At 35.5% G+C, this 15,769-nt stretch overlaps 3 protein-coding genes across 5 annotated transcripts; all 3 read right to left on the bottom strand.

Annotated features, from left to right (window-relative positions):
• Nucleotides 1–569: 569 nt before the first annotated feature.
• LOC129579172 (prosaposin-like) lies at nucleotides 570–4,523 on the bottom strand. 3 transcript variants are annotated; one of them, XM_055468909.1, is made up of 12 exons: nucleotides 4,331–4,452; nucleotides 4,126–4,207; nucleotides 3,383–3,471; nucleotides 3,007–3,193; nucleotides 2,546–2,942; nucleotides 2,258–2,450; nucleotides 2,108–2,187; nucleotides 1,406–2,017; nucleotides 1,166–1,304; nucleotides 984–1,066; nucleotides 840–923; nucleotides 570–775 (listed from the first exon to the last, which is right to left on the bottom strand). In XM_055468909.1, the coding sequence occupies exons 1-12, from the start codon at nucleotides 4,428–4,430 to the stop codon at nucleotides 731–733; spliced, it is 2,091 nt and encodes a 696-aa protein (XP_055324884.1). In that variant the 5' UTR covers nucleotides 4,431–4,452; the 3' UTR covers nucleotides 570–730. The 3 variants fall into 3 exon arrangements, with proteins under 3 accessions (XP_055324884.1, XP_055324883.1, XP_055324882.1); XM_055468908.1 differs by having other exon boundaries at nucleotides 840–1,066; nucleotides 4,388–4,523; XM_055468907.1 differs by having other exon boundaries at nucleotides 840–1,066; nucleotides 4,331–4,471.
• A 1,020-nt stretch (nucleotides 4,524–5,543) lies between these two features.
• Nucleotides 5,544–6,721, bottom strand: LOC129578323 (uncharacterized). Its single transcript, XM_055466672.1, has 4 exons — nucleotides 6,564–6,721; nucleotides 6,217–6,380; nucleotides 5,799–6,140; nucleotides 5,544–5,722 (listed from the first exon to the last, which is right to left on the bottom strand). Exons 1-4 carry the CDS (start codon nucleotides 6,604–6,606, stop codon nucleotides 5,654–5,656), a joined length of 618 nt encoding a protein of 205 aa, XP_055322647.1. The 5' UTR covers nucleotides 6,607–6,721; the 3' UTR covers nucleotides 5,544–5,653.
• A 4,219-nt stretch (nucleotides 6,722–10,940) lies between these two features.
• LOC129578066 (phosphoribosyl pyrophosphate synthase-associated protein 2) lies at nucleotides 10,941–13,778 on the bottom strand. Its single transcript, XM_055466141.1, has 8 exons — nucleotides 13,527–13,778; nucleotides 13,154–13,273; nucleotides 12,871–12,990; nucleotides 12,581–12,737; nucleotides 12,336–12,467; nucleotides 12,070–12,239; nucleotides 11,895–12,003; nucleotides 10,941–11,665 (listed from the first exon to the last, which is right to left on the bottom strand). Exons 1-8 carry the CDS (start codon nucleotides 13,544–13,546, stop codon nucleotides 11,360–11,362), a joined length of 1,134 nt encoding a protein of 377 aa, XP_055322116.1. The 5' UTR covers nucleotides 13,547–13,778; the 3' UTR covers nucleotides 10,941–11,359.
• Between the last annotated feature and the right edge of the window lie 1,991 nt (nucleotides 13,779–15,769).

Here is a 15,769-nt window from a genome sequence, read left to right as displayed (position 1 = left end):
ACGGCCAAATTTTTTTTCCACTATTGACACGATTTCCACTATTCCCAGGTTCCGTTATTGACAGGTTTTACTGTATCATTAACTAATCAGTTAATGAATCCAACACACGCTTGAAATGTACGGAATTGAAAAAAATCTCGTTCGCATACGGACGAAGATTATGAAATACAAAATAAAAAACAGTCGAAGTATATGCAGTGAAAGTGGCAGAATGCAATTTGCGTATGGCGGACATAAAATATATCTCATTAAGTTTAATCAATGATCTAATCGTTAGCATATATAAAATTATTTGGGTGCATGCCAATAATTCCAGCACGACTTGATCGATGTCAAATGTCTCTTCAACCAGACTTGGGCACTTCTGAAAGCCGTTCAATCAAACATTTACACACATTGACTACGGATTAGCACATAGCGTTTCATTTGCTAATCGTTCGCATACACATTTTGCAAACTCTATGCAATACTATTATAACTATAAGTAAGACATATGCAAAATCTATCTGCGAACGCATAGCGAATGAAGTTCTATGTGTTCTATTGTAGCAGAACTATGTGTAGAGATATTTTGTGTGTATTTTAATCATTTTTTATTCATTAATATGTCTCAACGGTTTTTTAGTTTCAATAGCATAATTCTTCAATTCGCATTTAAAAAAGTGGAAAATATGGTAAATATCAAAAACGAAACCTCCGTTTGGTGAGTAATTTGAATTTCTCCATCAAATTAAAAGAGAAACAGCACTGCGTATTCCTTACAGAAGACATGAGCCTGAAAAGATTTGAAAACCAATTAACACCTCTGAATGGACTCTATTATTATGTATCAAACTTACATTACACTCTTCCATCGTTTTCTTGGACGAACACCAATAGCTTGGTCCAAGTGTACACCCTTTTGCACCCAACAATCGGCTAGCCTTCGAGCCCTCATCAGAATTATTTGTTGTCAAATCGTCAAAATTGAAAATATCACTCACTTCGTTGAGATCACTTGATTGGTTTATTTCATCCTCTCCATTGAACTGGTCAGAGTTCACGTCATTTTCAGTATTAGAAAAAGCTAAATACCAACACAAAAAATCAATTGAAGATTAATGTCGTCAAGCCAACAAAACCGAAAAAAAATCTCCAAGCTTGATAATTGATCATAAAAGCCTACCTTCTTTAATTTCATGGAATACTCTGTCGTCTCCGTCCACAAAGCATTTTCCAATTTTTTCACACACTTCTGACTGTTTTTCGGATCTATTTAGAAGGATTGAAAGACTCACTCCGTAGACATCCATAAGTTCAATGCACTGCAATATGGGAATAAATTGTTTCATAATTGAAAACGGATAAAACAACTGGTTTTTTATTTCTTTTTTCAACATAAATATTTTTTCAAAATCCAACCTACCTCTTTTTGGTGTTTCAACGGAATTAAATTGCATGTTGTTTCAGAAACGACATCCATTTCCTTGGACCCATCATGCGAATAAACCGTAGCTAGTGCATCGACCACGGCACTACATACACCGCATTCAAGAATATCACGGTGGCTTGTGTCTTTTTTTACATCGGCACGGCAGAAGTTCAAGCCCAAGCATAGTTCTTTCGGTGAAGCAGACAAGAGGTAACTTATCGCCAATTCGGCATAGTTTTCAACGAAATCCTCACATTTGGCAGAGTACTTCTTTGGCACATATTTACAGACGGTGTGAATGGCATGATCGATCTGTTCGATTGTACTGTTCTCCCTCAACAAATCATCAAGATTCACAGCAATCATTTGACACACAACACATTGTGGTGTGTCGGAGTACTTTTTCATCATTTGACTAACGATTTGTTCGGTGGGGCTTGACGCGCAAAATTTCAAGCTCTTGCAAATTTGCTTCGGAGGCTGATTATTCATGAGCGCATTCACAATATAATCGTTATGATCTTGAACAAAAGCGAAACATTTCTTTTTCAAATCGTCATTGGTAATTGACCCACATTGTTCCTGCAGAACAGCCTCAACATGTTCCTGTGTGGAGGGAAGAAAAACGTTTGGATTTTATGAGCTGAATAATCAATAGCAAATTGAATTGGAAAAGCGAATTAAATGAGAACCTACCTTTGATCGGTCATTTCCCACTTTTGCTTCAACACCTTTCAATATGTGCTGGCACTCAAGACACTCCATAGGCGACATTTCTAGAGGAAAACGAATTAATCGGATTAATTTAAAACCAACGGAAAATGTTGTGTGTTTTGCAATACTTACGAATTTCATTTTGTTCTTGTTTCTCGGCAAGGCAAAGTCCGATAGCGCTGCAGATAAGTTTCGATGCTTCGCCCTTAATAATCGCGTCAATAATTTTATCACCATCCTTTTCGATGAATTTCTCGCATTTCTTCCGAAACTTTTTTTCGTGTACAATATGGCATGCATGGCTTAAAGCATCTTTAATATGTTCCTGCGAAAATCATGACAAAAGGAGGACTTAAGAAATGAAGTCATAAAATAAAAGTAAAATAAGCTCATGAAATTTTTCTCATGATGCGATCATACTCTTGATTTATCTCGTCCAATTTCCTTTTGAACTTTGTCCATCACTTTTTCACACAGTGAGCACTCGATCGAAGATAGTCCGTTCTCTGAATCGTTATCCTGATTCAATGGAACTGCATTGATCTCAAAAAGTTCGTCATCGAATTCCGATTGATATTCGTTCCAATATCCGATCGCAATTTCTTCGTCTGAGTCAATTGATTGTTGCATTTTCTTCGGGCAGAGTCCAATTTGCAAACATGCACTTTCTGGTTCCAATTTGTTTAAAATATTATAAATTTCATCGGAATGCTTATCGAACCAATCCAAACATTCCGTCTTCCCCACTTGCACATTTTTGCACAGGCCTTTGAGTATATTTTTGAATTCAGCTTTACTAGTTTTGTTTATGGATTTTCTGTAATTATAAAAAGGTAAGTTGATTAAATCCGTGTTTGCTTTTCTCGAATAGATTGCCATACTTCACATTGGTGAATAGTTCTGTACAGAGCGCGCATGGGATGTCTACCATTTCCGTATCAATAGAATCGATTTGTGGGATGAATTCATTATCACGCATCAACTGAATAATTCCAATGTGACCGATGGGTTTGGTGAGCACAATATCTTCCGATGGGTTACAATCGGCGCCACATTCGGTTTCCGGATCTAGGTATGCATACAAAGTACGTGATAATTGCGGTATAAAGATATCAACATGCATGTAACATGCTTCTTTAACATTCTCAAAGCGAATAGATTCACATGTGGTCTTTAGAAAATTCTTTAAATGTTCTGTACTTGAATCGCTTTTCAACTGTTCGCGTACAATTTGCACCAATTCGAAACAAATCTTACATTGCTTTTTATCATTATCGAACTTTGTTTGCCGTACATTCCAAACCATTTGATTACAATGTTCTACGGCGTTGCACGATTTCGCAATTCTGAAATAAAATTTGACAAGAAAAAAACGAGAGAATTGTGTGATAAATTCATTAAAATGATTATTTATATAAAATACATGCATTTTGCTCGTTTGCCTCATTTGCTAACCAACAATATCGTCGTATTTATCACAAAGCAACATACGAAACACTTCAAACGACCGATAAATGAACGCAGATGTTCAAGTATGGTTTTGTATTTATCGCACAATAGGTTTATTATAAGGCAGTGGCATAAACAACAATCAAGAACGATCACTCCGATAGCATGAAGTGTTTAGAAGAAAGAAATTGCGTATGCGCCAATGCACATATTGTTACGGAACGAATCAATGTGTCAACAAATATATGGCCGTTGAAATGATGAAAACAAATGAAATCAACAACGATTTCTTAGTCAATGCGCTGCGATCGTAGTTCAACATATGTGATCCGTTTATGATTTGAAGAAAAAAAAGTGTGTTAAGAGCGCAAAAAAAGCCTCAGTAATTGTCAAGTATAAGTTTTTCATTTTTATACCTGGCACAACAACAACAGTTAGCCGATAAATAGTTACAGAGTACAATGTGCGAAATTCACTGATAACTTGAAAAATGTTTCACTTTTTTTTATCGCGACTATTTTGCATAAATGTTTCGTAAAAACTGTACTTACGTTATGCTTTGACACCAATATTCCTGACCTTGGGAACATTTTAGTTTTAATTTAGTTTGAGCTATCGGCGACGCTTCAACTCCTGGAATAAATAAATAAATGGAGCTATGTTGAACACTATTTCATTCATGCAAAACAATTTTAAATTCTAAATTCTTTCAACTTTTGTATTTTTCTGTCCTATGGGATGGATTTACAAAATTACCACAAAAATCGAATAGATATAAAAACGAGTTAAATGGAAATTTCAACTGTAACGTACTGCAAACCACAAACACAACAAATGCAAACAGCAACGATCTCATGTTTCGCTAATGTTCTGCTTTCTTCTCTCGAATCTGTCAACACACTAAAGCATAACGAAACAAACGGCTGCTTATATATGCATGTCTGAAGATACTTAATCTCTGTTCGTTTCCTCTAGAGTGCAAAGATTCATCTTGTTTATGTTTTGAAACAGCATTGGCACGCGTATGTGTGAGTCACATCGATGGCCTTCCCCCGTTCCGACCGTTTGTACTCACTACTTGACCGTTTGTACTTACCCACTCATGGGGACTTTTTTCTTTTGACTAGCACCCCAAAAAGAAGAGTCTGAGATAACCGAATTTGGACAATTTGCATAAAAATGCTTCAGTTTGTGATGCGGTATCGATTGAAAGAGAAAAATGCGAGCAATTGCAACAACGAACAGGGAATTAGTTTGACTGATTTTTTTTACTAAGTATAATTTGCTTTCTGTTGTTTGTGACGTGAGCATTTTAACGACAGAGAATATTCAAATGTTCGGAGAGTGTGCGAAGTGTGTGTGCGAGAGTTTGTGAGTGTGGTAGAAAGAGTAAGGACTTATGCACGTCTCAGCGTAGTATTGTGAACATTCATTGGTCAACGAATATTTTGCTTCGAAACTAACGAATAAAATTTCGTTTTTTTTTCTCACTCTTTTACTTGAAACTTTTTTTTCCCATCTCTTATTTATTGATATGAATTTTGATGAAGAAAAAATAATTTTCCTACGCTCATTTCAATAAATATTTAATATTCATTACTAATCTCATCGCTCTAAAGTGAGAAGTGAGTTTTTCATCCACGTTCAAGCCTTATAATTCGCTAGAACAATGTCGTACAGAAGTTAAGCATATATATCGACTTCAATGGTTTATATTTGTTCGCCTTGCGGAGCATCGGTGGACCGGCACTTGTGTGTCGCGCGACAGTAGAAGGAAAGTTTCAATCGAAACTTACATGATACCGACAGTTACTAAACTTTTTTTCTTCATATTTTCGCAAGGATAGCTATTATATGAGATTGTCCAGTAATTTGCTACCGAATATAATGATACAAAATAATTCTATGTCGAATGTATTTCCCAGACAACGTCACAATTCAATCGAACGAAGACTCTTTTTATTTTTTTATTTCATTCAAAATGTTCAAATTAGCTATAACCAAATTGGTTAGACCAATGATAAAGATAAAACGGAAAATGGTATTTAATAATTTTATTTCAAATGATCGGTTAACACTTTAAATAATTTTATGTTGGCCAAAAGTAGAATCTTTGATGACAGCCCATTTATTACAATAGTCAAATGTCTGGCAAGAGAAAAAAAATGTAATTAAAATCCTTACGGATAACAAATGATTTCAATTGTTTTTTTTCCATACTCACATTGCATTTTTCCATAGCTTGTTTGGATGAACACCAATATGCTGGACCCCATGTACATTGATTGCCTCCGATTGGCTTATCATTGGCATCGTCACCATTATTATTTTTCACCGGATTTGATTCAGAAAACTCAAGCGGAATATTGATTTGACTCAGATCATCTGCAGTGGAATTCGATCCGCACAATGTCATATTGACGCACATTGCCCATGGTGTTATTTTATCAATCAGAAGCGCTTTTGGAATGTCGTCCACATGTGAATTAACATAATCGTGGCATTTCTGTTTCAGGTCTGACTCATCAATAAAATAACATACATATCTCACTGTGTCGACAGCGAACTAAAAGAAGCAATTTGGTCGATGAAATTTTTTTTTTTCAATAAATGATTGAACTCAAAATGGTTTCATGTTTTACCTGTGCCCGCATATCTTCAGGCAATTCATTTATCTTTTCTGAACCGCTTATCACATTAAGGCACAATTGGCAATATTTGTCAGCATCTCCAAAATTTGGTGTATGATTGTTCGTTAATTGGTTTTTGTCGACATCAAACTTTGTTACTGGTGATGAGTTCACACCTGCAAAAGGGTAAGACTGAAGTTATACTAATCTCTACTTAAAATGTGCTCTATAAAACAATTTCACGTCTTTATCACTGGATAAGTGTGTTACTTATGAAACATAAGCAGACAAAGTGACTGAATTGAGATGGATTAACACAATTAGGAATTTCGAAGTTTTTAAAAATCTCAACAGCTTACTGCAAACTATTGATAGGCCGAGTGCCAGAAGTAACGACTTCATGCTTTATTCTGGTTTTTATTGTTGTTTCTCTGTCTGGCTGTGTTCAAACTGAAATAAAACAATTGAGTAATGACTTATATGTACTACTCATGATCTTAATCCCCACTCGTATTCCTTTGGAATGTTAACAGCCATATTTGTGTGAAAAGCAATGCTAATAATAGAAAAAATTCCTTCAAGAATAGCAAAAATTTATCAATTTGTAGTTCCATTTCTTGGAAAATATTGACTAATGGTTTTTTTTTCTCGAGTTTTCAAGAGAAATATTTCAACAATTTGTTTTCGTGTACAGAAGAAATTACGCCGCTGTGAATATGCGCCTATGCACCTATGTGCCTATGTGCCTGTTAGAATAGTAAGGACAGTAGGGAATAAGGGAATTGATAATAATTTAGCTATTTGTTTGTCTCCTAAGTTACCTAGCATCTTGTTTAGCTGTTTCAGTAAGCAATATGCTGGTTCCGTCTACTTCATAGGCATAGGAAATCATTTTATTGCACTCACCAGTGTTCATCGCAATAGACCACTTGTTGCCACAAGAAAAATATTAGTAGCCATGGGCCACGGAATTCCTATTTGAAATTTCTCCTTGATACGCAAGACAAAACCAGAAGGAAGAGCAACATTGTGGCAATGACAATAAAATCAGTAGCTTGTTCATTGAATTTTCGTTGCTACGTAATTTTTTTTACATAAACATTTGATAAAATTCTGATTATGCTCTCATTTTTTTTATTCATGGCGATATTTTTCACATGTACATTTGTTTCGATTGGATCAGAAGCTCTGGATGAATCATGTTGATTGTCGAATCTTGTTTGTATACCAATGATGCGGCATTATCTATAAGCATCCCAGATCGCCCGGATAAATCCGGGTTTGCCCGGATTTTCATGGCGAAACCCGGCCAAAAATCGCCCGGCCCGGATGCCCGGATATTGCCAAATTTACCCGGATTTCGCCCGGACATTTCAAAGGAATAGTCCCGATATTTGCTCTTGTTTTTCAAAAATTTTCATTATTTTCTCATTTTTCCACAATCATAAATGCAATATTCTTTTTTCTTCCGAAAATGATAATTGTCTCAGTCTATTCCGAACAGTATTTGAAACCGTTTAATCAAAATTCAAAATTCTGTACTCAAATGAAATAAATTCATTCATTGACACTTCAAACATAAGAAAATGATTGACGACTTCGATATTGTGTTCAATATTTTATTGGTGTTTGTGTAATTACTATAAACAATTAGCAATATGAGTACATCGACGTCGCGAACAAATGCATATCAGTTTGCATTTGGTTGTCGTCACGATCGGATTAAAACAGAAACAAAAACAAAAAGTGAAAATGCCGGGTGGCAAAAGCGGAGCATGTATTTGGAATGAAGAATACGCCAACCGAAGGGTTGTAACAGTGACATGATCGGCACATGAGCACCATCTCTACTGATTGCCATTATTGTAATGTAAATGTATAGAATGTCGGTTTCTTCTTCTTTTTCTCAACATCAATTGCATACGACTTATGGTAACTCTCCGTAATCATTAGAGGTGGCGCTACTTATGCGCATCAATTGACTTTTGCATTAGCTCTTATGTACTATGCGTGTCTTTTGACGCCAACGTCTATCCAGGTATCACAAAGGCAAAAAATGGCAAACTGTTCCTATGTTTTCATTTTTTGTGCGTTTGGCGCTTACTTTAAAGCGATTCGGCCCGGGAAAAATTTGAATTTCGCCCGGATTTTTGAGTGAAATTTTCGAGACTCATCGCCCGGATATTGCCCGGATTTCTCGGAAATTCACCCGGATTTGCCCGGCTTGGATCGCTTCGAAAAAAAAATCTGGGATGCTTACATCATCACATTCACTTGGGATTTGATATTTCGTTGATGGGCTACCCAACAAAATGAAGACAACTAAAAGGCCGAAACAGCAAAACGCTGAAAAAAATATCCAAATTTTGTATTTGGAATTTTTTTCCGACGTTTTGCTGTTTCAGCCTCTTTGTTTTCTTTATTTTGTGTGGTTGATAAACGAAGAGATTGGTTTGCTAAATGAAACAAGTTATAGAGACGTTTGCTATCCGATTACAATTTTCTTAATACTCAAAGACATTGTACCAAAATTGCTTTGTATATTCGGTTCCACATACGTTTTTGAGGCTTCATTCGCTTGTTCCACATGCATTAATTTAATATTATTATCTCAACAAAATTTTGGGCTCTGAACGTTTTTTAACTATGCACATCTTTTCTTCCTTTTTTTTCAAAATGTGGCCATTGATTCGATCTCATGGCCACAAAATAGGCCACGCTGAAAAAGAGTTTGGACAGCAATACCATACATGATGAATATTTCAAGCACGAATATAAACATCTTCATGGATTGGTTTGTTTTCTACTTACTTCGTTTGTCTCAGTTCACAAAAATATACCAATCATGCACTGAGAAAAAGTTGACAAGTGCGGAAATGCTGTCAATATTCCAACCATGGTTGGACAATTCACAAAATCGTCTGCAATGACAACATTTACAACGCAGGGTTGGAATATTTCCTTCCAGCTTTTTCTTAGTGTGCAGTTTGCTCACTAGTTATTCATCATAGAAACTTTCCTTGTGAAACGACATATTCTTTTATTTTAACCATTGTGAAGATCTCATACACTACCATCAAAGATCGCGATCATTCAGTGTTGACCTTTTGGATCAGCAAAGGAACGGTAATCAGTGCCATAAATGAAAGGCTTCAAATCCTTTTTGAATACTTTGCAGGGATTATATATTCTTGGCACATAAGATTGTCTCGTCTGCGATCTCCTATATTATTGATACAGAAAACATGCTGATGCTGTGGTGTCAATCAATTTTTATTTTATTTTTTTCTTCTCAAACATTGGAACATGAGAATTGCAATTTAATTTGGGATGACACTCCAATAACCAAGATTGCAAGGATCAAAAGCGGTACAAAGTTCTCTTGGTGTTCCATTTCTTTTCAGGATTGGAACGATTTTATGTTTTATATCCTCATATTTGTCTAAGCAAAAAGAGCTTACGGGCCATGGAGCAGCATTGCATATTTTTCTTGCTACTTCTCCGCATTTTGCCTATTGAATCCGTTTACATGGTAAGAAGACAAAAGAAAGAAGCTCAATTAATTCACTGATTATTACTAATAACTCAGAACGTTTGCAAGCGTACCGATGTCGGGTTCTTTCCAACCATGCCAATAATCCACTTTGCTACTTCTATACAGTCAGAACAAAACATGCCTAAGTTTTGCGCAAAACCCATCAAATCCTGACAAGGGAAAGAATGGTATGATCTAGCCTTAGTCTGAATTCGGCATAGATTAGAGTCACCTTCTATATAATCGCCACCATCAAGTGCGGCTGCATAGCAGTAGCTATAATTGATATATAGAAAAATTTGCACCCAAAGTATGGATCATTCAATTGAAAAGTAAAATATTTTGATCAGGGGGTTTGTAGATTGAAACACAAGCACACTAGCGCCGCAGTTTGCCCTACAATATCATATACGGCAAACTGCAGAACTATTCATTCAGTATATATCATGCAGCTTAACTGTCAATCTGTAATCCCCCTGATTTTGATAGAAATGGAAACAATTCCTTTGGATTTAATAGAATGACAATGGGCAATTTTACCAATAATTAAATAGAAAACGTAAACAAACGATTTTTAATGTAGAATTGCTTACCTACAAAACAACAACACAATGCAAAAAGTGAAAATGAAGTGTTTCATGTTTGATTTTCTCTGGAATACGATTGGATACTAACGTTTTCACTGGTAGAAACACTCTATATATTAAGATACGAGGAGAGAGACATATCATATTTTGCCATCTTAATTAAAATTGACCAATATCAAAATCGGTATTTCGTAAATTCATTTTCATTTGTAGTTGGAAATAAATTTTGAACGCTTCAAAATTTGAATTGATTTTAACATTTTTAGTTACATTATACTAAAGAAAAGTATTTAATTAAAACATCAATTTATTTAAATTCAAAATCAGCGCAAAAGGAAATGCTTAATGAATTTGTAACATTCATTGCTCGAGTATATGTATTGGTCTACGATTTAAACTTTCGTAGGGGAATGTAACCGATTGTAGGACGGGTTTTGAATTTTTGGCAAAAACAATTCTATCCAATACTTTTTCGAATTCTATATATACTGTTCTAAAGATAATGACAAAAATCTAATCAGAATATCTCTAACTGTGGTATAATATTATTTCTTTGCACAACGAATGTCAAATCGTTTCAATACATTGAATTTTAGAAATAAAAGTCAATTACGTTTTGCATTTTATTTGTATTTTATAAGGATATTTTGCATTGAACATAATCACTGTTTAAACATCATTCAATTAAAAAATATGCCAAATTGTTTGCAATCTATGTTTAGAATCTAAATCTATTGTTTGCAATCGAATTTAGAAATATTCTCTCATAATAACTTGTTAAATCCGAAAATATACATAAACTGTGTTCGAATTGAAGATTTAAATTATGACTACCATACATTCCGTGGTTGAGCTCTCCCCGAATTATATAATGAGCTCAAATTGTTTGATTTCACGTTTATGTGTTCTGTATGTGTGTGTGTGTGTGTGTTTGTATATCTGTATCTTTTCTGATGCGAAAAAGAAAGCTGAATGTTTTTTTTTTGTATCTCTTGTCTTCTCGTGTCCATATATGGAACAGGGATTCGAAGATTTAATCTTCAAGTGTGACATTTTTGAATAGGTAAGACATTGATTCCTTGTTATGAATTCTACGAATGGCTTCAGCCAACAGTACCGATATGTCGACCGTTTTGATTTTGTGACACTGCATCTTCTGAATTTCATGCGGAACTGTGTTGGTCACCACCACTTCGTCGATCGGTGATTCTTCAATTAAACGTGGTGCATCCGAACTGAGCAAACCATGTGTGGCCAACACATAAATCTTGTATGCACCGCGCTCTTTCAACACTTCGGCTGCCGCAACAAATGATGCCACATCGTCAATCATGTCATCCTATCGATGAGAAAAGAACGACCGTTAAAAAATCAGAACAACTTGTTGATCGATTGGCAAATAAATTTAAGTTCAATTGTACCGACCACATGAGAAAAAATGAAGAAAGAAAATATTTATTAAAAAATAAAATTGTATGAAAAACACCTCAGTCTAAGCTGAATTTCAATTATCCAAGGCGTAAAATGGCAAATTTCAATTCCAATTCAATATCAATGTCTCAACTCACCACCATGATTGCAATTCGACCACCAACATCTCCGACCACATTGATTGGTGGTTTCTCCTTGGCTGGATGAACCGGTACGCCGACGGAAACGTCCATTGTTCGTGATCGGCTGTAAGATCAACCATCGTATGATTAAAATAAAGAAAATAGTGAATTTATTGTTTGGTTAATGCACCATGGTAGAGTTGGTGGCGAGTAGCGTCCATCGATTTCATCACTTTCTGATTCCTTTTGTTCTCCATGAATGACGGCAATGCCTAAACGCAAGCGTTCAGCATATGAAGTGGCTTTCTTTGCGGAACCTGGATTCCTGGCCACAATGACCGAATTACGATAATCTGGGATCTAGATCGAAAAAACGAATGCATTTTGATATCAGCTGAACATTGGATGTCACCGTAGGAAAGAAGGAAAAACAGAATATATATATGGTAAACGTACGCTTTCTTGGATATATTGGAGTAAAAATGGTGAAGCTCGTAAGTTGTCAACTGGACAATCGAAAAAACCTTGAATTTCCTTTTGATGAAGGTCCATGGTGATGATGTGAGATAAACCGGATTTGCACATCATCTAAAACAAAGTGTATTTACAACAACAAAAACAATGTTTTGAATAAACACGTATGCGTACACATAAAATACGGCGTCTGTTTGCAGTGCAAACAAAACAAATGATAAACAAACCTTAGCCAATAATTTGGACACGATGCAGCCACGTTTTCGCATTTTGCATTGTTTCGAATAGGGTAAATATGGAATTACACCAACAATTGACCTGGCTGATGATGTTTTGCAAGCATATGCCATTATAAGAAGCTCCATAATATTGTTATTGACGTCTCTGTGGAGAAATGTCAAAAAACCGCATGATAAAAAAATGCTTTCAACTAGCACAAGCACAATAACAACAACAACAACAACCAACGTAAAGGTTTCATTTTAACGAAAAATAAAGTGTATTTTGCTATGATTACTTTGTTCCGGTTTGAATGATGTAGATATCTTTGCCACGTATCGAATCGCCGATTTCAACCATTGTCTCACGATTAGTTTTGTGATAAACCGATGCGCCGCCACTTTTTACACCCAATCGACTGTATGTAATCGACGAACAAATGGAAAGAAAATAATTTATAACTATCAATTCAGATATAGATAATACGGTTAAAATGATTGGTTGCTATGGTTTGTTTACAATTGTCACAAGAGAGAAGAAAAAATGAAGGAAAAAAAATCCAGTCGGAAAATGTGTCTTACCCAGCAATTAAATTGGCCAATTCTGGATGAGAATTTCCATGCACAAGAACGACATCAGATGATGGCAACGATTCCATGGCGCCCGATTTTAATTTCTTCAACGGCAGTAAATTACCAAATCTACAAATGAAGAACGAACAAAAAAAACAACGAAATCAATCACCTCAATAGCGTAAAAATAGAACGCATCGACATCTTGCAAATGCGGTAAAAAAAAACATCAATCGCAAATTGTCTATATCTAATAGTTGGTTATCATGTTTGCCCCTATTTTTTTACGCACTTTCGTATTGAAATCGGAAAAGAAGTTTGATTCAATTTTCTTTTTCATACAATTTTGGATTATGATTTTAAAACACATACAAATATTTACTTATTTCGATTAAGTGGCATCCGTTAAATTTGTACTACAATAAAAAAAAAAATAATGACGATAAAGTTGTGATGAGGGAGTTTTGCGCCGTGTATTTTTCGCCCGAACAATTTCAAGTGAAGAGAAAATTGCATGAAGACACAAGCCCAGCGAAAATAGTCGAAAATTACTAGATGTCAAGATAACACACTCACACATACACACGCATACCAACAGTCATATGATATACACACGGAGAAACATGAAGCACCACAATGAAAACAACGCAATGGATAAATTTCTGTCAACGTTCACCGAGAAAAAATGGCCACCGCATCAATGCCATCTGTTGATAATTTGACACCATCGAATTCAAAGCTTGTACACTGTCATTTGCCAGCATGTGAATGAAGTTCGGTAAGATTCAAACATTTGATTGTTTCGTTGAAAGTCCTTCTGTAAGTTAATACTTCTTTTCTGTGGCTTCGTTGAAATTTTCATGAAATACTAACCGAACACAGATGCTGTGTGAGTAAGGTCATAAAAAAAACGGGTGGTTTATCAAACGGAGATTGTGTGAAATCTGAATCAAGATTTTGACTTATGTTATGAATCATATGAATCGATTGGCATGAGTAATATAGTATGTGAAAAAAACAATATATATGAGTATATATATAGTATGAGCGCAGAGATTTGTTTTTTTTTAGTCATGTGTATGACTTTCCTACGGATGAGTTTAATTTTAAGAGAAATTTCAAATCTTAATTACTCTTTTGCACGCACATAATCATATTGAACCAAGATTGAAGGTGCACAATTTGTCCGCTCCTATTTGAATTCTCAAGAAATTATTCAAATGAACATCGAGCACCTATTTCAAATCATTCATACTCAACATTTTGGTCATTACAATGACCTATGATGCTTGAGTTTTCGAGAATGAAATGAAAAGAAAAAAAAGCAATCTCTGCGTTTCAATTTTCCCGCGTGCGTCATCATATTCATTATCATAAATAAAAAGTAACAAGAACTTAAATTGCTTGCAATTATTTGAATCGTTCAATTTGTAAGCCTCCCGCACTGTGATCGTTGCTGCCGATGGAAATGTGCTAAAGTTAAATAACACCTTGTATCCTAACGAATAAGACGTTGAAAGATGGAATTTGTGTGCTGAACTTATTGTTTCGTATGATTTCTTATGCATTAATGCGCCGTTTGCCTATTAGGTGGAAGATGTTGTTTTTCCTTGGTGCGTGTCATGCTTTATCCCCAATAAAGAAACAAGCATTAAATAGAGCGTCGTCGGAAAAAGAAAACAAAGCAACAAAAAAAACTAGACCGAAAAAAAACCAATGGAGAAAAATATTATTTATATTTTGCGGTGTGCAATCTTTTAATACATTATGCATGAGCTTTGCTGTTTGCTTGGGGTTGTCGTCGACACAATTTTTCCTCTGCATGTATTCATTTCACGGACCTATTCTCGCTGTGTCTCTCGGTCTCTTTCTTCCTTTTTCTCGTGTCGTCGTTAGCATACAGAGCATACGGTGTGTGTGTGTGTGTGTGGCAGAGGGTAGAAAACATTTACCTTCACCTCGACCGTAAATGTGCCATGAAACGAATAAATATATCGTAAAGCATTTTTAAACACGACGGCGACAGCTTCCACCCAAGACGATGAGATAAAGTAGCAATGGAGAGAAGAAAAAAAACACCAACGAGCAAAGGTATGCCCAAGTTTTTTCTTGGGAATTTGTACGTGAGATTTGGCATTGTGGTCTTTGTGTTGAGCATGTGTCATGCTCTTCCACCGCTATTTGAAATTATTAAAACAAAAACAAAACAGAAACCCACAAACAACACGGAGAAGGAAAAGCCAACAAGAACAACAACAGACAGCAAGTACGTGGCAAGGGACCATGGACCAACGAACGATGAGAAGAAGAAGAAGAAGAAGAAGAAGGAGAACGAGAGAAGAAAAAAGTGAATGCAAATCAAATATAAATGTTCAAGGTGAAAAGTTATGAATTGTGAAAAATGATTTGTTCACAAATTGGGGAGCAGATTAAATAGCATTTTGTCGTTGAGTCATAAAAATGAGAAGAACATCACGGAATTTCATTCAAATAGAATGCGGCGGGTGGGTATAAGGTTGACATCATTCGCATGGAAATGACACATTTTCATTCGGTTTCGTTCTTTTCACTCACCATTTCTCTCTCTCTCTCTCTCTCTCTCTCTCTCTCTCTCTCTCTCTCTCT

This window comes from Sitodiplosis mosellana, unplaced genomic scaffold, assembly GCF_009176505.1.
Source record: "Sitodiplosis mosellana isolate CC-2019 unplaced genomic scaffold, AAFC_SMos_1.0 Smas_scaffold_6226, whole genome shotgun sequence".
Classification (NCBI taxonomy): Eukaryota; Metazoa; Arthropoda; class Insecta; order Diptera; family Cecidomyiidae; genus Sitodiplosis; species Sitodiplosis mosellana.
The sequence above is the reverse complement of the archived record's forward strand: the minus strand, read 5'-3'. Positions and strand labels throughout refer to the sequence as shown.